The following is a 25,022-nucleotide window of genomic DNA, read 5'->3' as shown; positions in this document are numbered from 1 at the left end:
TGATGTTCTGCTCTCTAGAGTTCTAACCTGTGACTGATGTTGTTACTAGACTCAGTAGTTTGGGCTACTAACCAGTGTTTGTTGTTTCTCTGTGTCTCCAGGCCTCTGAGGGGGTCCCTATCCGGTTCTTCTGTGTGCTGGCTGACCTGGTGGAGACGTACTACAGTCCCAACATGGGTCTGGCTACACACCTGCAGTTCCCTGTTCAGAAGGAGGAGGAGCCAGAGGAGGAGCCAGGTCAGATAATAACCCACTGATTATCTCTCTGCGTTTCTAAGGGTACCCTATCAGACCTGGTCAAAAGTCTAGGGTGCCATTTGGGACCCTGCCATTCTCTCGTATTATGTTTTGCTACAGCTGAGCTAACCCAAGGTGGGTTGGTGGTACCAGATCTGAGCTAACCCAAGGTAGGTTGGTGGTACCAGATCTGACCTAACCCAAGGTAGGTTGGTGGTACCAGATCTGACCTAACCCAAGGTAGGTTGGTGGTACCAGATCTGACCTAACCCAAGGTAGGTTGGTGGTACCAGATCTGACCTAACCCAAGGTAGGTTGGTGGTACCAGATCTGACCTAACCCAAGGTAGGTTGGTGGTACCAGATCTGACCTAACCCAAGGTAGGTTGGTGGTACCAGATCTGACCTAACCCAAGGTAGGTTGGTGGTACCAGATCTGACCTAACCCAAGGTAGGTTGGTGGTACCAGATCTGACCTAACCCAAGGTAGGTTGGTGGTACCAGATCTGACCTAACCCAAGGTAGGTTGGTGGTACCAGATCTGACCTAACCCAAGGTAGGTTGGTGGTACCAGATCTGACCTAACCCAAGGTAGGTTGGTGGTACCAGATCTGACCTAACCCAAGGTAGGTTGGTGGTACCAGATCTGACCTAACCCAAGGTAGGTTGGTGGTACCAGATCTGACCTAACCCAAGGTAGGTTGGTGGTACCAGATCTGACCTAACCCAAGGTAGGTTGGTGGTACCAGATCTGACCTAACCCAAGGTGGGTTGGTGGTACCAGATCTGACCTAACCCAAGGTAGGTTGGTGGTACCAGATCTGACCTAACCCAAGGTAGGTTGGTGGTACCAGATCTGACCTAACCCAAGGTAGGTTGGTGGTACCAGATCTGACCTAACCCAAGGTAGGTTGGTGGTACCAGATCTGACCTAACCCAAGGTAGGTTGGTGGTACCAGATCTGACCTAACCCAAGGTAGGTTGGTGGTACCAGATCTGACCTAACCCAAGGTAGGTTGGTGGTACCAGATCTGACCTAACCCAAGGTAGGTTGGTGGTACCAGATCTGAGCTAACCCAAGGTAGGTTGGTGGTACCAGATCTGACCTAACCCAAGGTAGGTTGGTGGTACCAGATCTGTTTATGTTGTATAGCCAATTTCTATGGTTGACCCAAGTAAGTTGGTGACCATAGGAAGTTGGCTATACAGCGCGAAGAGATCTGAGATCCGGAAATAACCCAGGGGATCTCTCTGGCCTATCCAAAAAGGTACAGTGTATTTTATCTGCCACAGGACCAGTGCTTGAAGTGCTCATATTAGGGCTGTCAAAAATAGCGCGTTAACGACGTTAATTAGTTGTTTGCTGTTAATTACGTCAATTTTTTTAACGCATTTCACGCATGCGCAGTGTGACAAATTATTCAGGTCAGGAAAGTGGTTGGGAGCTAGAGGCGAGATGGAGCAAGGTGAGCAAAGTGGGCCTATTGACGGATTCAAATATAAAAAGAATGATGATGGTACAGTTAACAAGTACAAGGTTATTTGCAAGATTTGTAAGAAGGAGTTTCAATTTCACCGGAGCTGTTCAAGCTTGAAGTAACATGTCAACGCCAAACATGCGTTTGCTGGGCCGTCAGATTCAGCAAGTGGTTTGCGCCAGACCACGCTGAATGTTTGCAGGCAATTAACAAAATCAACCTCAGATAATTTGACCAACACAATAGCAAAATGGATTGCAAAGGATTGTAGACCCATTAGCATTGTAGAAGACTCAGGTTTCCTTGATGTTTTGCAAGTGGCGTCTCAAGACTCATTCTATAAGCCACCGTCAAGAGCCACAGTTATGAAGAAAATCCACGAGCTCTATGAAAACGAAAAAGAAAAAAGGAAAGAGGTCTTGGCTCAAGTAAATCATATCTTTATTTATCTTTTGGTATGCATTTCTGAAAAAAAATGGTTAGGATTCAGGTGTAATTGCAAATAGTGATTAATCAAGATTAATCCACTGAAAATTCTGATTAATTTGATTAAAAATTTTAATCATTTGACAGCCCTAGCTCATATTTTTTATATCATTATTAGAGGTTTCAAGTTTCAAAGTATATACAGGCTCAGTGCCACTACCATAATTACAGTGTGCAGGGTTACTGGAGTAATTGAGGTACAGGGTTGGGTAGGTTACATTCTAAATGTGATCAGTTAGTTACTAGTTACCTGTCCACAATTGTAAATCAATCAGATACATTTGTATGACTTTCCCCTTAAGAGGCATTAGAAGAAGACTAAAAGGATCCATCAAACGCATTTGGTGTGTCATCATAGTGGTCTCTGATTGGTGGTCATCATTTGGTGTGTTACCATAGTGGTCTCTGATTGGTGGTCATCATTTGGTGTGTCATCATAGTGGTCTCTGATTGGTGGTCATCATTTGGTGTGTCATCATAGTGGTCTCTGATTGGTGGTCATCATTTGGTGTGTCATCATAGTGGTCTCTGATTGGTGGTCATCATTTGTTGTGTCATCATAGTGGTCTCTGATTGGTGGTCATCATTTGGTGTGTCATCATAGTGGTCTCTGATTGGTGGTCATCATTTGGTGTGTCATCATAGTGGTCTCTGATTGGTGGTCATCATTTGGTGTGTCATCATAGTGGTCTCTGATTGGTGGTCATCATTTGTTGTGTCATCATAGTGGTCTCTGATTGGTGGTCATCATTTGTTGTGTCATCATAGTGGTCTCTGATTGGTGGTCATCATTTGTTGTGTCATCATAGTGGTCTCTGACTGCTGTTCAGACTCGCTCAGGTGGAACAAACTTAAACTTGCGCCTTTTTTCGATGCTGAATTGAATGTCATTGAGAAAACATCCTCTCTAAATGTAAAAGTAATCCAATAAGTAATCATCTAGTTTTTATCTGTAATCTGATGACAATACGTTTGCTGATAATGTAACTGATTACAGTTAGTTGTTTTGTAATCAGATTACATGTAATCAAATACTCATTAACCCGGTTAAAGTAGATATACTACAAGACCAACAGTATGTGGACACCTGCTCGTCGAACATCTCATTCCAAAATCCTGGGCATTAATATGGAGTTGGTCCCCCCCTTTGCTGCTATAACAGCCTCCACACTTCTGGGAAGGCTTTCCACTAGATGTTGGAACATTGCTGCGGGGGACTTGCTTCCATTCAGCCACAAGAGCGTTAGTGAGGTCGGGCACTGATGTTGGGCGATTAGGTCTGGCTCGCAGTCGGCGTTCCAATTCATCCCAAAGGTGTTCGATGGGGTTGAGGTCAGGGCTCTGTGCAGGCCGGTCAAGTTCTTCCACACAGATCTCGACAAACCATTTCTATATGGACCTCGCTATGTGCACGAATGCCATCTAGAATGTCATTGTATGCTGTAGTGTTAAGATTTCCCTTCACTGGAACTAAGGAGCCCGAACCATGAAAAACAGCCCAAGACCATTATTCCTCCTCCACCAAACTTTACAGTTGGCTCTATGCATTGGGTCAGGTAGCGTTCTCCTGGCATCTGCCAAACCCAGATTCGTCCGTCGGACTGCCAGATGGTGAAGCGTGATTCATCACTCCAGAGAACACGCTTCCACTGCTCCAGAGTCCAATGGCGGCGAGCTTTACACCACTCCAGCCGACGCTTGGCATTGGGTATTGGGATCTTAGGCTTGTGTGTGGCTGCTCTGCCATGGAAACACATTTCATGAAGCTCCCGACGAACAGTTCTTGTGCTGACGTTGCTTCCAGAGGCAGTTTGGAACTCGGTAGTGAGTGTTGCAACTGAGGACAGACGATTTTTACGCGCTACACGCTTCAGCACTTGGCAGCCCCATTCTGTGAGTTTGTGTGGCCTACCACTTCGCAGCTGAGCCGTTGTTACTCCACTTCCACTTCACAGTAACAGCACTTACAGTTGACCGGGGCAGCTCTAGCAGGGCAGAAATTTGACGAACTGACTTGTTGGAAAGGTGGCATCCTATGACGTTGCCACGTTGAAAGTCACTGAGCTCTTCAGTAAGGCCATTCTACTGCTAATGTTTGTCTATGGAGATTGCATGGCGGTGTGCTTGATGTTATACACCTGTCAGCAACGGGTGTGGCTGAAATATCTGAATCCACTAATTTGATTCCATATGTGTTATTTCATAGTTTTGATGTCTTCACTATTATTCTACAATGTAAAAATTTTAAAAATAAAAACCCTTGAATGAGTAGGTGTGTCCAAACTTTTGACTGGTTGTGTATACACATGTAAACAGGAGTACTGGAGTCATTGACATAGATATATACATGTAAACAGGAGTACTGGAGTCATTGAGGTAGATATATACATGTAAACAGGAGTACTGGAGTCATTGAGGTAGATATATACATGTAAACAGGAGTACTGGAGTCATTGAGGTAGATATATACATGTAAACAGGAGTACTGGAGTCATTGACATAGATATATACATGTAAACAGGAGTACTGGAGTCATTGTGGTAGATATATACATGTAAACAGGAGTACTGGAGTCATTGAGGTAGATATATACATGTAAACAGGAGTACTGGAGTCATTGAGGTAGATATATACATGTAAACAGGAGTACTGGAGTCATTGAGGTAGATATATACATGTAAACAGGGGTACTGGAGTCATTGAGGTAGATATATACATGTAAACAGGAGTACTGGAGTCATTGAGGTAGATATATACATGTAAACAGGAGTACTGGAGTCATTGAGGTAGATATATACATGTAAACAGGGGTACTGGAGTCATTGAGGTAGATATATACATGTAAACAGGAGTACTGGAGTCATTGACATAGATATATACATGTAAACAGGAGTACTGGAGTCATTGTGGTAGATATATACATGTAAACAGGAGTACTGGAGTCATTGAGGTAGATATATACATGTAAACAGGAGTACTGGAGTCATTGAGGTAGGTATATACATGTAAACAGGGGTACTGGAGTCATTGAGGTAGATATATACATGTAAACAGGAGTACTGGAGTCATTGAGGTAGATATATACATGTAAACAGGGGTACTGGAGTCATTGAGGTAGATATATACATGTAAACAGGGGTACTGGAGTCATTGAGGTAGATATATACATGTAAACAGGGGTACTGGAGTCATTGAGGTAGATATATACATGTAAACAGGAGTACTGGAGTCATTGAGGTAGATATATACATGTAAACAGGAATAAAAGTGACTGAAGATGCTGGTACTAGTATTAGTAATGTGAGGAAAAATGTTACTGGCCAAATTCAAGTACTACACAGGGTATGATTCTGATGATTTAATTATGTCTAACAGTTTAACTGTTGTGGTTGTTCATCTCCAGATCCAGTTAAATACCCTCCTCAACTACCACCCAGGAACTTCTCAGGAGGGCTGTCAGCCAATGACAGTAAAGAGACCCATGGTGGGGAGTCCCAGGGTTCAGAGCTGGCCTGTGCTTCCCTGATAGACACATACCGACAGAGGCTGCAACATGTGGACATGTCTAAGTATGCCTCGGTCTGGGCCCACAAAGCGTCTCAGAGTGCCGATCTAGGATCAGGTCCCACCTGTCCATGTCATCTTATTCATTATGATAAGGCAAAACTGATCCCAGATCAACACTCTTTTGAGACACCGAGACACTTCTCATTCTACTATGAGCTGCAAAATGCTGCTCAAGTGTCTCCGGTAGTATTGTGTTTACCCAGCTGCCAATCTTTTAGTCAGGGACCAACAAACTAATCACACTGACTGATAATTCATTGTGTCTTCCAGCCTGCCGGAAGAGCACCAACAATCCATCCAGGAATACTTCCACACCTCACTGTGTCTCGATGCTGAGCAAGCCCAGAATGGGAATCTCAACCTCCCCCATCTGAAGAAGCTCACTATGGGAATCTGCAAACAATTAAACAGGTACCGGTAGACTTACAGACGATAGCTAGCTACAGGGGTGTCCCAAATTGTTGCCACCCTTGCTGTGGTGGCCGCTGATTGGCTGAATATACCCCCAGGTGGTTAGAGAAGCATGACAGAAATATGATGCCAAGTTTTTATTGCCACCCTTGATAAAGATTAGCAATGATGACTGTATAAAATAAATAATTCAAATACTGGGCTACATTGTATGCAAAAAGAAAAAAGGGGAAATTATAATATTTTATCCTAATATAATTGTACTAATACAATTGTACTAATATAATTGCTCAGAAAAATAGATTTTGTTTAACAAGTAAAAGAAAAATTCTCAAAATTATTGACAGCCCTAAATATTCTTATAAATAAAGTCATCAAAAGTGTAGTATTTGGTCACATATTTCTAGCACACGATGACTACTTTACCAATAACAGGGCAGGTTAGCATGTCTTGGGGGTATGGCGCAGTGGTCTAAGGCACTGCGGTGCTAACTGTGCCACTAGAGATCCTGGTTCAAATCCAGGCTCTGTCGCCGCCGGCCGCGACCGGGAGACTCATGGGCGGCGCACAATTGGCCCAGCGTCGTCCAGGGTAGGGGAGGGAATGGCCGGTAGGGATGTAGCTCAGTTGATAGAGCATGGTGTTTGCAACGCCAGGGTTGTGGGTTCGATTCCCACGGGGGGCCAGTATAAAAAAAAAAAATGTATTCACTAACTGTAAGTCGCTCTGGATAAGAGCGTCTGCTAAATGACTAAAAATGTAAATGTAAAAATGTAAATGTAAAGCTAACCTCTCACCATTACCAATAACAGGGAGGTTAGCATGTCTTGGGGGTATGGTCTAACCTCTCACCATTACCAATAACAGGAAGGTTAGCATGTCTTGGGGGTATGAGCTAACCTCTCACCATTACCAATAACCGGGCAGGTTAGCATGTCTTGGGGGTATGAGCTAACCTCTCACCATTACCAATAACAGGGCAGGTTAGCATGTCTTGGGGGTATGAGCTAACCTCTCACCATTACCAATAACAGGGGAGGTTAGCATGTCGGAGGTTAGCATGTCTTGGGGGTATGAGCTAACCTCTCACCATTACCAATAACAGGGCAGGTTAGCATGTCTTGGGGGTATGAGCTAACCTCTCACCATTACCAATAACAGGGCAGGTTAGCATGTCTTGGGGGTATGAGCTAACCTCTCACCATTACCAATAACAGGGCAGGTTAGCATGTCTTGGGGGTATGAGCTAACCTCTCACCATTACCAATAACAGGGCAGGTTAGCATGTCTTGGGGGTATGGTCTTTGACCCTCTAACTTTTTCACTCATCAATATTCATGATTCATTCAGAATTATCCGTAATCATGGTAGCATCCACATTCATATTTAGAAACATATTATATTCTTACTTACAATAAAAGTGACTCCAAAATGACACAATACATTATTTACCGTTAATTTCTATTGGGCACAATATAATCTGAAACACAAACAAAACTAACAGCAAATGCTTCCAACAAGTTTGTAGATTCACAAGCTTGATGTAGTCATTGAGTGCTAAGAATATGGGACCAAATAATAAACTTTTGACTACTTTATTTATACAGTGAGTATCTTTAGGTGTGTCAATAATTTTGACCCCTACTTTTTTTTAAAATAAGTATTACTTGTTAAGTTATTATGCCCCCTGTGATGTGTCAGTGTGTAGCGGTAGGACGGAGTCAGGCGCAGGACACAGAACTTAGTCAACAACGTACTTTACTTGTCACAAGTAAATAAACATATCTTCCACGCAGGGAAGAAAATACAGACTCACATGTCAATGACAACAAAACAACGAACAATCACGCACAACACCATGAGGCAATTGGACCTCAGAAACCTACCCACATCCTGGTTGACTCTCTCCACCTGCCCATTACTCTCGGGGTGAAACCCTGAGGTCAGGCTGATCGAGACCCCCAGACCTTCCATGAACGCCCTCCAGACCCTTGATGTGAACTGGGAACCCCGATCAGACACTATATCCTCAGGTACCCCGTAGTGCCGGAAGACGTGAGTAAACAGGGCCTCCGCAGTCTGTAGGGCCGTAGGGAGACCGGGCAAAGGAATGAGACGGCAGGACTTAGAAAACCGATCCACAACGACTAAGATCGTGGTATTCCCTTATGACGGGGGGAGGTCCGTAACGAAATCCACCGATAGGTGTGACCACGGCCGTTGTACAGACCAGGTTCCCAGATCTCACCCCGTGGGGTCAAAATGATCACAAGAACGGTGAGCAAAAATCCCAGAACCACACGGGGGGACCTAGTGAATGACCTGCAGAGAGCTGGGACCAAAGTAACAAAGCCAACCATCAGTAACACACTACGCCGCCAGGGACTCAAATCCTGCAGTGCCAGACGTGTCCCCCTGCTTAAGCCAGTACATGTCCAGGCCCGTCTGAAGTTTGCTAGAGTGCATTTGGATGATCCAGAAGAGGATTGGGAGAATGTCATATGGTCAGATGAAACCAAAATATAACTTTTTGGTAAAAACTCAACTCGTCGTGTTTGGAGGACAAAGAATGCTGAGTTGCATCCAAAGAACACCATACCTACTGTGAAGCATGGGGGTGGAAACATCATGCTTTGGTGCTGTTTTTCTGCAAAGGGACCAGGACGACTGATCCGTGTAAAGGAAAGAATGAATGGGGCCATGTATCGTGAGATTTTGAGTGAAAACCTCCTTCCATCAGCAAGGGCATTGAAGATGAAACGTGGCTGGGTCTTTCAGCATGACAATGATCCCAAACACACCGCCCGGGCAACGAAGGAGTGGCTTCGTAAGAAGCATTTCAAGGTCCTGGAGTGGCCTAGCCAGTCTCCAGATCTCAACCCCATAGAAAATCTTTGGAGGGAGTTGAAAGTCCGTGTTGCCCAGCGACAGCCCCAAAACATCACTGCTCTAGAGGAGATCTGCATGGAGGAATGGGCCAAAATACCAGCAACAGTGTGTGAAAACCTTGTGAAGACTTACAGAAAACGTTTGACCTGTGTCATTGCCAACAAAGGGTATATAACAAAGTATTGAGAAACTTTTGTTATTGACCAAATACTTATTTTCCACCATAATTTGCAAATAAATTCATTAAAAATCCTACAATGTGATTTTCTGGATTTTTTTTTCTCATTTTGTCTGTCATAGTTGACGTGTACCTATGATGGAAATTACAGGCCTCTCTCATCTTTTTAAGTGGGAGAACTTGCACAATTGGTGGCTGACTAAATAATTTTTTCCCCCACTGTATATGAGAATATCACTACACTCTGTCCGTGCATGTCCCTGAAAATCTCATCGACAAAGGATTGGAAGACTGAGGGAGCATTCATCAACCCGTACGGCATGACGAGGTACTCATAGTGCCCAGAGGTGGTACTAAATGCCGTCTTCCGCTCATCCCCTTCCCGGATACGCACCAGGATGTGCGCGCTCCTGAGATCCAATTTGGTGAAGAAGCGCACCCCGTGCCATGACTCCGTCATACTAGCAATGAGAGGTAGTGGATAACTGTACTTCACCGTTATCTGATTTAGACCTCGATAGTCAATGCACGGGCGTAAACCTCCATCCTTCTTCTTCACAAAAAAAAGAAACTTGAGGACGCAGGGGAAGTGGAAGGCCGAATGTATCCCTGTCCCAGAGATTCGGAGACATATGTTTCCATAGCCGCCGTCTCTTCCATAGCCCCCTGTCGATGGGGTTGTAATTAAGTCGCCTTCCTTATACTGAAGGCGAGAGCCAAATCGGCATATTCGGGAGGAAGGTGCATAGTGGAGACATGGTTTGGACTCTCCACAGTAGTTGCACCTACGGAAACACCTACACACCTCCCCGAGCACTGACGGGACCATCCTTTGAGAGCCCTCTGTTGCCACGAAATATTGGGGTTATGAGAGGCTAACCAGGGAATCCCCAACACTACTGGAAACGCAAGAGAATCGATCAGGAAGAGACGAATTCTCTCCTCATGACCCTCCTGCGTTTTCATCCAGAGTGGAGCTGTGACCTCCCTAATCAGGCCTGACCCTAAAGGGCGACTATCTAAGGCATGTACAGGGAAGGGAACATCAACAGGCACAATATGGATCCCTAATCTATGTGCAAATAGACGGTCCATAAAATTCCCAGCTGCGCCTGAATCTACGAGCGCCTTATGCGGGGAAAACTCCGGAAATTCTATGTGAACACACATGTGCGCAACAGGGAGGTCTGGGTGAGTCGGGTGCCTACTCACCTGGGATGGTCCACCAGTGCTCTGCCTGCTGCCTCGACTCCCTGAGGACCCTTTCCAGCACCGACCAGCAGTGTGTCCTCTGCGGCCACAGTTGGTGCAGAAAACAGCCCCCCCTTCCGGTCACCCTTAGATCGGCACCTCCGAGCTCCATCGGTGTAAATCAAATCAAATCAAATTTTATTGGCCACATGCACTGAATACAACAGGTGCAGACATTACAGTGAAATGTAATAGGGTCGGAAGTGCTGGGGAATGGACTGGACGGACCCTCATCCGGACGTCCGCGGGTGGCCAACAGGTTATCCAGTCGTATCGATAAATCCACCAGCTGGTCCAGGTTAAGGGTGGTGTCCCTGCAGGCCAGCTCCCGACGAACGTCCTCCCGTAGGCTGCATGGGTAATGGTCGATCAGGGCCCTCTCATTCCATGCCGCGCTGGCTGCCAAGGTCCTGAAGTCCAGTGCGCTCCTCTTCCCCTGTCTGAGGTGGAACAACCGTTCCCCCGCCGCTCCCTCCTCCGGTGGATGATCAAATACCGCCCGGAAACGGCGGGTGAAATCTTCATAGCGCACCGATGCCGCGTCTATTCCTCCCCACTCAGCGCAGGCCCACTCGAGCGCTTTCCCCGACAGACATGCGATGAGGGCGGACACGCTCTCGTATCCCGAGGGAGCCGGGTGGATGGTTGCCAGGTAGAGCTCCACCTGGAGCAGAAACCCCCTGGCACCCGGCAGCTGTTCCGTCATATGCCCTCGGGAGCGAGAGCCGAATCCCACTGGATCCAGGTGGTGAAGGGGTGGACAGGGGTGTGGAGTGAATAGTAGTGGAAGGAGGTGTAGAAATCCCCCCCCCCCCCCCCTCCCCCCACCCCCCCACCCTTTCCCATCGCTCCATAGTCTGTACCACTCGATCCATGGCTGTGCCAAGAGTCTGTAGCATGGTCGAGTGCTGCTGGATGCGTTCCTCCACTGATCCTGGAGGAATGGATGTACCTGCTGACTCCATAATGGTGCGTGATTCTGTCATGCATCAGTGTGTAGCGGTAGGACGGAGTCAGGCGCAGGACACAGAACTTAGTCAACGACGTACTTTACTTGTCACAAGTAAATAAACATATCTTCCACGTAGGGAAGAAAATACAGACTCACATGTCAATGACAACACAACAACGAACAATCACGCACAACACCATGAGGGAACCAGAGGGTAAAATAGGGAAACAAATCATCGTAATTGGAACCAGGTGTGTGCAAAATAGACAAAACAAGTAGAACACAGAAACATAGATCGGCGGCAGCTAGTACTCCGGTGACGACGAACGCCGAAGCCTGCCCAAGCAAGGAGGAGGGGCAGCCTCGGCTGAATTCGTGACACCCCCAGCCTATGGAATAGCCTGCCAGAGAATCTGAGGGGGGCCGAAACTGTGGACATATTTAAAAGAGATCTTAAAACACATATTTTTAGCTTTGCTTTTCCTCAGGGTGTTTTTAGTCATTCAGTTTCTCATTCTTTTGTTTTTTATCTTATGTTTGTTGTGTAGTAAATATATATATATCTATTTTTTCCCTGTAAAGCACATTTTGTTGCTTTCTATGTCTGAAATGTGCTGTATAAATAAAGCTTGATTTTTGGGAGCATACAATATAGCTCAGTATTTGAATTATTTATTTTATACATTCATTATTGCTCATCTTTATCAAGGGTGGCAATAATTCCGGACCCCACTCACTCAGCATTCACCGTTAACAGTAGGGTTGGGGTCAATTCCATTTCGATTGAGTCAATTCATGGAAATAAACTTAATAGGAATGGAATTGATTGACTCCAACCCTGGTAAACAACAACATTTGATTAACCCTAACCCTTGTGGGATGAATGAAGTATTTTGAGTTGAATTAACGTTTTCTGGTGCTCCTGTGTTGTGTCAGCGAGATCTCCCGTACCCTGCCCACTCTGGAGGTCATTCAGAGGCTTCTGGACCAGCAGCTTTCCCCAGGGTTCGGCCGACTGAGAAGTCAGGTTGGTTGTTATTATGATTAACTTATATTAGCCATCATTTTAACATCAACATTCAGTAAGGAGATGGGACAGTATGAGCTGCATTCGAGATCTTATTATTTTTGCATCAGTATTCAATAAGGAAACGGGTCGGTATGAGGATCCATTCTAGACTAGAGGGTATTTTGTCTTTCTGTAAAATGAGTGACAATGCTGCGTGATTGTAGGTATATGGATGCTACATGGTTGCAGGTGGCTATTATTAACCCTTTATCAGACACTTCTGTTTAGTTTTACTGTCATCTCTGGTCTAGTGTACGGTATTTATATAATCTCTGGTCTAGTGTACGGTATTTATATAATCTCTGGTCTAGTGTACAGTATATATATCATCTCTGGTCTAGTGTACAGTATTTATATAATCTCTGGTCTAGTGTACAGTATTTATATAATCTCTGGTCTAGTGTACAGTATTTATATCATCTCTGGTCTAGTGTACAGTAGTTATATCATCTCTGGTCTAGTGTACAGTATTTATATCATCTCTGGTCTAGTGTACAGTATTTATATCATCTCTGGTCTAGTGTACAGTATATATGTGCACGCACCCTACGAATAGAATGTCATGTTTCCAATTTGTTGCTTTCAAATCCTTTGTGTTTCTAATGATATGCCCTGTGTGATGCGCTGAAGTCTGCCTCTGCGCTATTCTTGGTTTTATGTTGAATTCACGTTTCTGCTTTTAATTTCTAGGTGTCAGCAGATTCAGGTCAAGCTGTGTCATTCAGGCTGGAACAAATCACCAAGCTGCTCTACTCCGTCGAGGAGAAGGTAATGTCCTAACGCTATTCTAAACTTAGGACCTGTCCCAAAATGGCACCCTATTCCCTACGTAGTGCACTACTTTCGATCAGGGCCCCATAGAGCTCTGGTCAAAAGTAGTGCACTATATAGGGAATAGGGTGCCATTTTGGGACGTAAACTTATTCTGAAACTAGAGCTTGTTCATTTTATATTTCAATCAATCATTAAACTGACCCCCCCTGGTGTAGATGATCTCTCGTATGTTGTGACGTCGTTCCTGTTACACTTTGACAAACCAAACCAGGACAGAAACACTTCACTTAAAGGAGTAGTGCTTCCTTCACTTAAAGGAGTAGTGCTTCCTTTTGACATTACTGGAAGTTCCCTTTTCAGGCCAAAGCTGCTGTGTTTGAGTCGGTGGGATATGAAGGAGGCCACAGGAGGTCTCTGATACCACCTATTACATTCGAGGTAAGTGAACTAATACGATACTGCAGCCAATAGCCAACTACCATTGTGTTTCACGATAACAATGTCACCCATCATACTGTATTACCAAAGGCATAGCGGATAACAAAACTTGCCCGAAACAAAAATAATTTATCTCTATTATCATTGGGGTAAACTGCAAATTGTCTTTGCATGGTTTAATTGCAATTCCTTTAATTGCAAATTCTTCTTTGCAGGTTAAATCAGAGTTGCTCGGTCTCACAACCAAGATGTTCCTCAAGGTGGATGTGGAAAGTGGGAAGATATACTTCAAGAAATACAAAGACGGGCCAGAAGACAAATACTTTGTACACAATAAAAGTAAGTACTCTATTCCTCCTATAATCGGAAAAGAGCGTTTCTATCTTGCAATCAAGCAATCAAGAAGCAACTCAAATTGCGTGCAAGTTTCATCGTGTAACGGCAGCCCTGGTTAAAATGTAGTGCCATATAAAGGGAATAGGGTGTCATTTGGGAAGCAATCTAAGACTCTAGTTGATGTAGCCCTAATCTATGTAATGTGTAGTCTTACAGCTGGTGAAGTCCCAGAAAGTTGCCAAGCTGGTGGTCGTGGTGGAGACGGAGAAGGAGAAGACTCTGAGGAAAGAGTTTGTCTTCGACGACACAAAGGTAAAAACCTCTGAGGAAGAATACAGCGCCTTCAGAAAGTATTCATACCCCTTGACCTATTCCACATTTTGCTGTTTTACAGCCTGAATTTGAAATGGATTCAATAGATTTTAGAATTGTTTGCAAATTTATTAAAAATTAAACACAGAAATATCTCATTTACATAAGCGATTACAGCTGAGAGTTTTTCTGGGTAAGTCTGTAAGAGCTTTCCACACCTGGATTCTGCAACACTTGCCCATTATTATTTTCAAAATTCTTCAAGCTCGGTTGTTGATCTTTGCTAGACAGCCATTTTCAGGTCTTGCCATAGATTTTCAAGTAGATTTAAGTCAAAACTGTAACTCGGCCACTCAGGAACATTCACTGTCTTCTTGGGAAGCAACTCCAGTGTAGATTTGGCCTTGTGTTTTAGGTTATTGTCCTGCTGAAAGGTGAATTCATCTCCCAGTGTCTGGTGGAAAGCAGACTGAACCAGGTTTTCCTCTAGGATTTTGCTTATACTTACAGTAGCTCCATTCCGTTTCTTTTTAACCTGAAAAACTCCCCAGTCCTTAACGATTACAAGCATACCCATAACATGATGCAGCCACCACTATGCTTGAAAATATGGAGAGTGGTACTCAGTGATGTGTTGTGTTGGATTTTCCCCAAACATAACGCTTTGTATTCAGGACAAAAAGTTCATTTCTTTGCCACATTTTTTGCAGTATTACTTTAGTGCCTTGTTGCAAACAGGATGCATGTTTTGGAATATTTTTTATTCCGTACAGGCTTCTGTCGTGTCGCGTCGGCTGCCGGTGGCTATTGCTGTCAAACAAAGAAGTCCGCTTAAGCTGTACCTTGATTAGAAGTCTTTATTCATTATCACAAGCTTACAGCATAAGTTTACAGACTCGCGAGGTCTGGAGAGCAGTGTCCTCCAATTCTAATGGCTGCTCTGACTTCTTCTCCGTTCAGCCCCTACTTATAAACAATGCAAACAGATGGGTGGCTCCCTCTTCTGGCCAATCACCAGTCTCCCCTGTCTACAACACTCTTCCTGTCTGTTGTATGTGGCGTTACACTAAAACATTCCCTCTTGATACTAAAATCAACATTCTTTCAGTTCCACTTAAAAACATTTAACAACAGCATAATCCCAATACACGACACTTCCTTCTTTTCACTCTGTAATTTAGGTTAGTGTTGTGGACTAACTACAATGTTGCTGATCCATCCTCAGTTTTAAAGTCACCATTGGCCTCATGGTGAAATCCCTGAGCGGTTTCCTTCTTCTACGGCAACTGAGTTAGGAAGGACGCCTGTATCTTTGTAGTGACTGGGTGTATTGATACACCATCCAAAGTGTAATTAATAACTTCACCATGCTCAAAGGGATATTCAATGTCTGCTTTTTTTTATTTTTACCCATCTACCAATAGGTGCCCTTCTTTGCGAGGCATTGGAAAACCTCCCTGGTCTTTGTGGTTGAATCTGTGTTTGAAACACTATTATTACACACAGAGTCCATACAACTTAAATAATAATAATATAATAATAGTAATATGCCATTTAGCAGACGCTTTTATCCAAAGCGACTTAGTCATGCGTGCATACATTTTTACGTATGGGTGGTCCCGGGGATCGAACCCACTACCTTGGCGTTACAAGCGCCATGCTCTACCAGCTGAGCTACAGAGGACCACGAAGGGGTTGAATACTTATTGACTCAAGACATTTCAGCTTTTCATTTTTAATGTCGAAAGACATCATTCCACTTTGACATTATGGGGCATTGTGTGTTAGTGTCATAGTGACCCAAAAAATCACAATTTAATCCATATTAAATTCAGGCTGTAACACAACAAAATGTGGAAAAAGTCAAGCGCGCTTTACATGTACCACCAAGCTATCATTTCATGTTAACTGTGTGGTCATCTTTCTGATGTGTGTGTGTGTGTGTGTGTGTGTGTGTGTGTGTGTGTGTGTGTGTGTGTGTGTGTGTGTGTGTGTGTGTGTGTGTGTGTGTGTGTGTGTGTGTGTGTGTGTCTGTCTGGGGTGTGTGTGTGTGTGTGTGTGTGTGTGTCTGGGGTGTGTGTGTGTGTGTGTGTGTGTGTGTGCGTGCGTGTGTGTGTGTGTGTGTGCGTGTGCGTGTGTGTGTTAGAAAAGAGAGGGATTTTGCCAACTCCTTCAGCAGATGAAGAACAAACACTCAGACAAGCCTGAGCCAGACATGATCACTGTGTTCGTTGGCACCTGGAATATGGGTAAAATGGCTACCTTCAATGTTTACATTAACTAAAATACATAGAATAATGTACCTAGTGCATCAATTTGTTGATAATAAATACTTTATTGATCAATATCGATATTGCTACTTCAGCTCAGTCTATAATTATTTTGCTCAAGAACTCAACAGCTAATTACGCATTGCCCAATTGGGACAATTTAAACAATTTATTGATTGATAATTACCTCTCCCCCCCCCCCCCCAGGTAATGCCAGTCCCCCCCACAGCATAGCATCCTGGTTCCAGTGTAAGGGTCAGGGCAAGACCAGGGATGACACGGCCGACCACATCCCTCATGACATCTATGTGATCGGGACTCAGGAAGATCCCCTGGGGGAGAAGGAGTGGATGGACACACTGAAGAGTGCTCTGAGAGGAACCACCAACATCAGCTTCAAACAAGTCAGTGATTATCTCAACACTCAGGGCCAGTTTCCCGGATACATATTAAGCCTAGTCCTTGGACTACAAAGCACTTTCAATTGAGATTTTCCATTGCGTTTGCTAGACTTAATCTGAGGTACTAGGCTTAACCTGAGTTCGGGAAACCACCCCTTAAAATATAGTTACTTGTAACTTCTGATTTCTACACTGGTATGAGGCAGGCTACACATTACCACTAATCTCCTCCACCAGCCGGCTCTATACAGTGGGGGAAAAAAGTATTTAGTCAGCCACCAATTGTGCAAGTTCTCCCACTTAAAAAGATGAGAGAGACCTGTAATTTTCATCATAGGTACACGTCAACTATGACAGACAAAATGAGAAAAAATTATCCAGAAAATCACATTGTAGGATTTTTAATGAATTTATTTGCAAATTATGGTGGAAAATAAGTATTTGGTCAATAACAAAAGTTTCTCAATACTTTGTTATATACCCTTTGTTGGCAATGACACAGGTCAAACGTTTTCTGTAAGTCTTCACAAGGTTTTCACACACTGTTGCTGGTATTTTGGCCCATTCCTCCATGCAGATCTCCTCTAGAGCAGTGATGTTTTGGGGCTGTCGCTGGGCAACACAGACTTTCAACTCCCTCCAAAGATTTTCTATGGGGTTGAGATCTGGAGACTGGCTAGGCCACTCCAGGACCTTGAAATGCTTCTTACGAAGCCACTCCTTCGTTGCCCGGGCGGTGTGTTTGGATCATTGTCATGCTGAAAGACCCAGCCACGTTTCATCTTCAATGCCCTTGCTGATGGAAGGAGGTTTTCACTCAAAATCTCACGATACATGGCCCCATTCATTCTTTCCTTTACACGGATAAGTCGTCCTGGTCCCTTTGCAGAAAAACAGCCCCAAAGCATGATGTTTCCACCCCCATGCTTCACAGTAGGTATGGTGTTCTTTGGATGCAACTCAGCATTCTTTGTCCTCCAAACACGACGAGTTGAGTTTTTACCATAAAGTTCTATTTTGGTTTCATCTGACCATATGACATTCTCCCAATCCTCTTCTGGATCATCCAAATGCACTCTAGCAAACTTCAGACGGGCCTGGACATGTACTGGCTTAAGCAGGGGGACACGTCTTGCACTGCAGGATTTGAGTCCCTGGTGGCGTAGTGTGTTACTGATGGTAGGCTTTGTTACTTTGGTCCCAGCTCTCTGCAGGTCATTCACTAGGTCCCCCCGTGTGGTTCTGGGATTTTTGCTCACCGTTCTTGTGATAATTTTGACCCCACGGGGTGAGATCTTGCGTGGAGCCCCAGATCGAGGGAGATTATCAGTGGTCTTGTATGTCTTCCATTTCCTAATAATTGCTCCCACAGTTGATTTATTCAAACCAAGCTGCTTACCTATTGCAGATTCAGTCTTCCCAGCCTGGTGCAGGTCTACAATTTTGTTTCTGGTGTCCTTTGACAGCTCTTTGGTCTTGGCCATAGTGGAGTTTGGAGTGTGACTGTTTGAGGTTGTGGACAGGTGTCTTTTATACTGATAACAAGTTCAAACAGGTGCCATTAATACAGGTAACGAGTGGAAGACAGAGGAGCCTCTTAAAGAAGAAGTTACAGGTCTGTGAGAGCCAGAAATCTTGCTTGTTTGTAGGTGACCAAATACTTATTTTCCACCATAATTTGCAAATAAATTCATAAAAAATCCTACAATGTGATTTTCTGGATAATTTTTTCTCAATTTGTCTGTCATAGTTGACGTGTACCTATGATGAAAATTACAGGCCTCTCTCATCTTTTTAAGTGGGAGAACTTGCACAATTGGTGGCTGACTAAATACTTTTTTCCCCCACTGTATGTGGTTGCAATTAAGCCTGGGGACATTACATTAAAACAAGTGCCAGTGACTGTCAGATTGTAATAGAATTCACCATAAGGAATGATTAATGTGTGTTTTATTGTAATTATTCTGCGTTATATTTTGTTCAGATAGCCATCCAAACCCTATGGAACATCCGCATCGTTGTGCTAGCCAAGCCAGAGCACGAAAACAGAATCTCACACATCTTTTCAGACAGCGTCAAGACAGGGATCGCCAACGCACTGGGTAAGTCCCATCAGCTCACTGCAGACCCATCAACTCACTGCAGAACCATCAACTCACTGCAGAACCATCAGCTCACTGCAGTCCCATCAGCTCACTGCAGACCCATCAACTCACTGCAGAACCATCAACTCACTGCAGAACCATCAACTCACTGCAGAACCATCAGCTCACTGCAGAACCATCAGCTTACTGCAGACCCATCAACTCACTGCAGACCCATCAACACACTGCAGACCCATCAACTTACTGCAAAACCATCAGCTCACTGCAAAACCATGAGCTCACTGCAGACCCATCAACTCAATGCAGAACCATCAACTCACTGCAGAACCATCAACTCAATGCAGAACCATCAACTCACTGCAGAACCATCAACTCAATGCAGAACCATCAACTCACTGCAGAACCATCAACTCAATGCAGAACCATCAACTCACTGCAGAACCATCAACTCAATGCAGACCCATCAACTCACTGCAGACCCATCAACTCACTGCAGACTCTTTGGGCCAGTTTCCCGGACACAGATGAAGGCTAGTCCTGGACTAAAAAGCATGGTGAATGGAGATTCTCCATTGAAATTGTTTTTTAGTCCAAGACTAGCCTTAATCTGTGTCCGGGAAACTGTCCCTCTTTAATAACAACCTAGACGATGAAATGCACAACTAGTAGAGAGGCCCAACGTTACATCCAGGTGCTTTTTGTTTATCTTCCAGGAAATAAGGGAGCAGTGGGTGTGTCCTTCATGTTCAACGGTACTTCCTTTGGCTTTGTCAACAGTCACCTGACTTCGGGGAGCGAGAAGAAGATCAGGTGAGCTACAGGGATTTAAAATGGCTGACAAATTACGTAAATCAGAATGTAACACTCCTTTAGCATTTTAAATTGTTCTGACCCCTAGAAACCAGTTTGCATTGAAAGCTAAATGAAGTGAAATCAAAAAGTGTATTGATTCCACTGACTCAATATCAGTACATTTAGCATCTCCTCAAAATGCCACTAAACTCTCACAAGGTTTTTTTGTTTGTTTATGCTCCAGTATTGTTTAGGATGTCTGTTGTTATTTGTGGCTTGTCTGCTCTATTTCTTGAGCAGCCTTTAACTGTTTCTGTTCATTTCTGTTTGATTAAAAAAAAAAAGGAACACAAAGATATGAGTCTGCATATTGCAGAAAATAGCTAAATGTGAGAAAAGAAGATTCCACATCTCTTCATATCTCAACTACTTGAAAGCAAGACATTTTATTTTCTCAACATTTGTTCTCTTGCCAGACGCAACCAAAATTACGTCAGCATCCTACGCTTCTTGAATCTTGGAGATAAGAAACTGAACCCATTTGACATCACACATCGATTCACTCATCTGTTCTGGCTTGGGGATCTGAATTATCGAATTGAATTGCCATCCACAGTAAGTTGAACTAGTTTGGCAGTTAACATTGGATGTGGAGATTGTAAAAAACGACTGGGACTCTAACCCGGGTCCAGCGACTGTCAACTCAACCTTAACCGTTATGCTAAGAGATCTGAACTTTTTGAAGAGTTTGTGTTGGGTTAAGGTCGCTACACTATCAACAACTATCAACTGCTTTATCAACAACTCTCAGCCACTGCTAGTCTGAATTTGTATTAATGTGCTTATTGAATGTGTTGTTACATACCAAGCAAGTAAGCATAAGCAAGCAAGCTGTTACTCGACACACACTTGTGTAAAGGACACGGCGGCCCACCTGTCCGGTGCATGAAAGTTGTAGTTGCATCCCAAATGGCACCCTATTCCCTATGTAATGCACTACTTTTGACCAGAGGAGTGCACTACTTTTTTTTTTTTTACCAAGGGCCCCGGTCTACAGTAGTTCACTATATAGGGATTAGGGTGCCATTTGGAACAGGGCCAGCATGCAGTTCCTGTTCCCTATTTTTCTAGCAGCAGTAAGGATAAATGGAGACTGTGCTGGGCTGCTGACATCACTGTGCAGGAAGAGAGAGCAGCTACTTTGCATTGTGTTCCCTTACAGGAAGCGGAGAACATTGTGACCAAGATCAAACAGCAACAGTACCAGGAACTGCTGTGTAAAGACCAGCTCAACATTGAGAGGGGAGAAGAGAAGGTCTTCCTACACTATGGTGAGACATGGCCACTAGCAACATGCATTCTGTCACAGCTAACTATGCCTAAAGCAAATTCAACTTCACTAGGGCTATATGATGTGTATGAAAAAATGTGAGGATAAATTGATGGTCATTGATAAGTGATTTTGATTAAAGTAATGCATTTCCATGCCAAAGCCTACAGTATGTTAGCCTTGGTAAACTATAGACTAACTAGCCCCAGAGCCATGACTAACTAGCCCTACCAGAGAGTAAACTATAGGCTAACTAGCCCTACCAGAGAGTAAACTATAGGCTAACTAGCCCTACCAGAGAGTAAACTATAGGCTAACTAACCCTACCAGAGAGTCAACTATAGGCTAACTAACCCTACCAGAGAGTAAACTATAGGCTAACTAGCCCTACCAGAGAGTAAACTATAGGCTAACTAACCCTACCAGAGAGTAAACTATAGGCTAACTAGCCCTACCAGAGAGTAAACTATAGGCTAACTAGCCCTACCAGAGAGTAAACTATAGGCTAACTAACCCTACCAGAGAGTAAACTATAGGCTAACTAGCCCCAGAGCCATGACTCTATGCTAGCTAGCCCCAGAGCCATGACACTAGCTAGCCCTACCAGAGAGTCAACTATAGGCACAACTAGCCATTGAGTGAACACATCTATGTTTGCCTCTGAAAACTATAGGCTAACTAGCCCTACCAGAGAGTATTTATGCTCTGAAGTGCTCATGCTTTTGTCATGGAAATGTTATTGTGCCAAATTTTGCCTGCTTGAAGTTGAGTTCACCACAACATGTAACAAGACGTAGAGAAAGTTGAATTCACCACAACATGTAACAAGATGTAGACGGAAGCAAAACTGTTACATAGAGATAGTTGAGTTCACCACAACATGTAACAACGTGTAGAGAATGTGTGACTGTATGAAGATTGTGTACACTCTTTTGTCTATATTCTGTCTGTATATTGTTAATTATAAGACGATGTCAGCACCACTTCCTGGTACATGTAAATGTAATTGGCAAATAATGGTGATTCTGACATCTTTCTCTTTTTATTTAATCTCATCACAGACGAGGAGGAGATCACATTCGCGCCCACGTATCGTTTCGAGAGAGACACACGCGAGAGATACGCCTACACCAAGGCCAAAGCCACGGGGGTAGGTTTTAACTCTGTATGTTTCCTGAGATGCTGTGTCCCTGTATGACCCTCATACAGTAGAGGAAATAAGCAAATATCTGAGCGCACAAGTCCACAGCTTCGCTGTTTATTATTTTACCTAGGGGCAGCAGGTGGCTTAGTGGTTAAGAGCGTTGTGCCAGTAACCGTAAAGGTCGCTGGTTCTAATCCCCGAGCCGACTAGGTGAAAAATCTGTCGATGTGCCCTTGAGCAAGGCACTTAACCCTAATTGCTCATGTAAGTCGCTCTGTATAAGAGCTTCTGCTAAATGTCTAGAATGTTCTCAGCCACTAAACAATGGCAACGTCCCAAATGGCATCCTATTCAGGGGCTCTGGTCTAAAGTAGTGCACTATATAGGGAATAGGGTGCCATTGGACTCTGGTCTAAAGTAGTGCACTATATAGGGAATAGGGTGCCATTCTCTGGTCTAAAGTAGTGCACTATATAGGGAATAGGGTGCCATTCTCTGGTCTAAAGTAGTGCACTATATAGGGAATAGGGTGCCATTCTCTGGTCTAAAGTAGTGCACTATATAGGGAATAGGGTGCCATTCTCTGGTCTAAAGTAGTGCACTATATAGGGAATAGGGTGCCATTCTCTGGTCTAAAGTAGTGCACTATATAGGGAATAGGGTGCCATTCTCTGGTCTAAAGTAGTGCACTATATAGGGAATAGGGTGCCATTCTCTGGTCTAAAGTAGTGCACTATATAGGGAATAGGGTGCCATTCTCTGGTCTAAAGTAGTGCACTATATAGGGAATAGGGTGCCATTCTCTGGTCTAAAGTAGTGCACTATATAGGGAATAGGGTGCCATTCTCTGGTCTAAAGTAGTGCACTATATAGGGAATAGGGTGCCATTCTCTGGTCTAAAGTAGTGCACTATATAGGGAATAGGGTGCCATTGGACTCTGGTCTAAAGTAGTGCACTATATAGGGAATAGGGTGCCATTCTCTGGTCTAAAGTAGTGCACTATATAGGGAATAGGGTGCCATTCTCTGGTCTAAAGTAGTGCACTATATAGGGAATAGGGTGCCATTCTCTGGTCTAAAGTAGTGCACTATATAGGGAATAGGGTGCCATTCTCTGGTCTAAAGTAGTGCACTATATAGGGGAAAAGGGTGCCATTTGGGATGCACACAGGGTCTCTGAAACCACTTTTTGAAAGATGGTCTTGGTCTTAGGTAGGCCTGCCATCAAACCAATGCTGATTTTCCGAAAGACAGAAATATTAATCTTTCTCCCTCACAGACTAAATATAATCTACCATCATGGTGTGATCGTGTTCTGCGGAAGTCCTACCCACTGGTGCATGTGTTCTGTCAGTCATACGGTGAGACTAATGCAATGATGATTGATTAATTGATTAATTAATTGCAATAACCAACAAAATATGTCTAATTTTAGCTAATGTTAATACCAATTATATAATTTCTCAACCTCTCTTGTAGGGTGCACCAATGACATCATGACCAGTGACCACTCTCCAGTTTTCTCCACGTTTGAAGTCGGAGTGGCATCACAGTTCGTCTCCAAGCATGGTACGGTTTCTAACTTCAATTAAGACAACTACACCATACTGGCTGTGTGACTGATGCATGAGTGTCTGACATCACTGACATTAAATGAAAAGTATTTTACAAAATGATCTGCCCTCAGAAGAAGAAGTTCTAGTGTTTTCCGACAACTGCATTTCCAAATTGTCTTTCTATCTTTCTTTCCAGATCCCAACAGTGTGTCTCAGGGTGGGATCAAGTTCATGAACTGTGTTGCCACCCTCATGACAAAGTCCAAGACCAAGTTCTTCATCGAATACCACTCCAGCTGCTTGGAGAGTAAGAATAGGCTACTTCCTTATTCGATCTGTGACCACAGTGGTCAGTGGATCATAGGATAACACTAAAAACATATCAAGTGCTCCAACTGAACTGTAGCCTCCACACTAGCCTGAGTGGTATACTACGAAGCAAGCTGGATCTACTCAGGCTTTTCTAAAGCTAGCCAGCTTAAGTTAGCTTCACATTCCAGATCAGGCTTCATCCATACTACGATGGTGGATAATGCTCGTCCGTCTGCCGCTAACTCTAGCAGGCTTATAACTGCGTGTTGTTGCACATGACTAGTTGAACGCCGGACCAAAGACAGTACAGTATGAAGATAGGCTAAAACTGCTTCTCCAATAGAAATCCCCTGATCACACTTTGTAGGCGATGTCATGGCGACGTTGGCTAGCTATGCTCATTCACAGAAACACGTCATCGGGTCTTTCGGTCATCTCGCGCCGAACTGCGCATGTGCAGGCCGTCAAAATAAAAGGCGCTCATTTTTTGATGAAAATGACAACGTGTCAGTTTGTCACGCTCACGACGTTGGAGTCATAACAAGTTCCACACTTAAGACATTGGCTCGAATCTAGGTTGTGCCTTTTAGATTTCAAGAAAATTAACAACTAAGGAAGAATATTTCACTTCTCTCATTGACTTCTCAAACCCCAAACCCCGGCCTGTTTGATCTGTTTCGCAAGCGTTTGCGGAAGTCTCGCGATGTTGCGCCTCTGGGTTTAGAAACTCTTGT

The 25,022-nt window shown here is 43.9% G+C and overlaps 1 protein-coding gene across 1 annotated transcript in view; it reads left to right on the top strand.

Moving 5' to 3' along the window:
• The window catches only part of inpp5d (inositol polyphosphate-5-phosphatase D), a 35,779-nt gene that overhangs the window by 6,191 nt on the left and 4,566 nt on the right, over positions 1-25,022 (top strand). Inside the window, exons 3-20 of the mRNA XM_084192050.1 lie at positions 102-237; positions 5,604-5,769; positions 6,038-6,178; positions 12,386-12,476; positions 13,209-13,286; positions 13,653-13,730; positions 13,946-14,069; positions 14,275-14,378; positions 16,525-16,627; positions 16,856-17,052; positions 19,034-19,151; positions 19,868-19,964; positions 20,423-20,561; positions 21,169-21,277; positions 22,338-22,426; positions 23,700-23,781; positions 23,900-23,989; positions 24,173-24,283. Of these exons, the coding sequence (XP_084048176.1) occupies positions 102-237; positions 5,604-5,769; positions 6,038-6,178; positions 12,386-12,476; positions 13,209-13,286; positions 13,653-13,730; positions 13,946-14,069; positions 14,275-14,378; positions 16,525-16,627; positions 16,856-17,052; positions 19,034-19,151; positions 19,868-19,964; positions 20,423-20,561; positions 21,169-21,277; positions 22,338-22,426; positions 23,700-23,781; positions 23,900-23,989; positions 24,173-24,283 (2,053 nt within the window). The remainder of the gene's footprint in view (positions 1-101; positions 238-5,603; positions 5,770-6,037; positions 6,179-12,385; positions 12,477-13,208; positions 13,287-13,652; positions 13,731-13,945; positions 14,070-14,274; positions 14,379-16,524; positions 16,628-16,855; positions 17,053-19,033; positions 19,152-19,867; positions 19,965-20,422; positions 20,562-21,168; positions 21,278-22,337; positions 22,427-23,699; positions 23,782-23,899; positions 23,990-24,172; positions 24,284-25,022) is intronic.

Source organism: Coregonus lavaretus (genome assembly GCF_964263955.1).
Source record: "Coregonus lavaretus genome assembly, contig: HAP1_SCAFFOLD_240, whole genome shotgun sequence".
NCBI classification, from domain to species: Eukaryota; Metazoa; Chordata; class Actinopteri; order Salmoniformes; family Salmonidae; genus Coregonus; species Coregonus lavaretus.
Note: the sequence above shows the minus strand (reverse complement) of the source record. Positions and strands in the feature narration are given on the sequence as shown.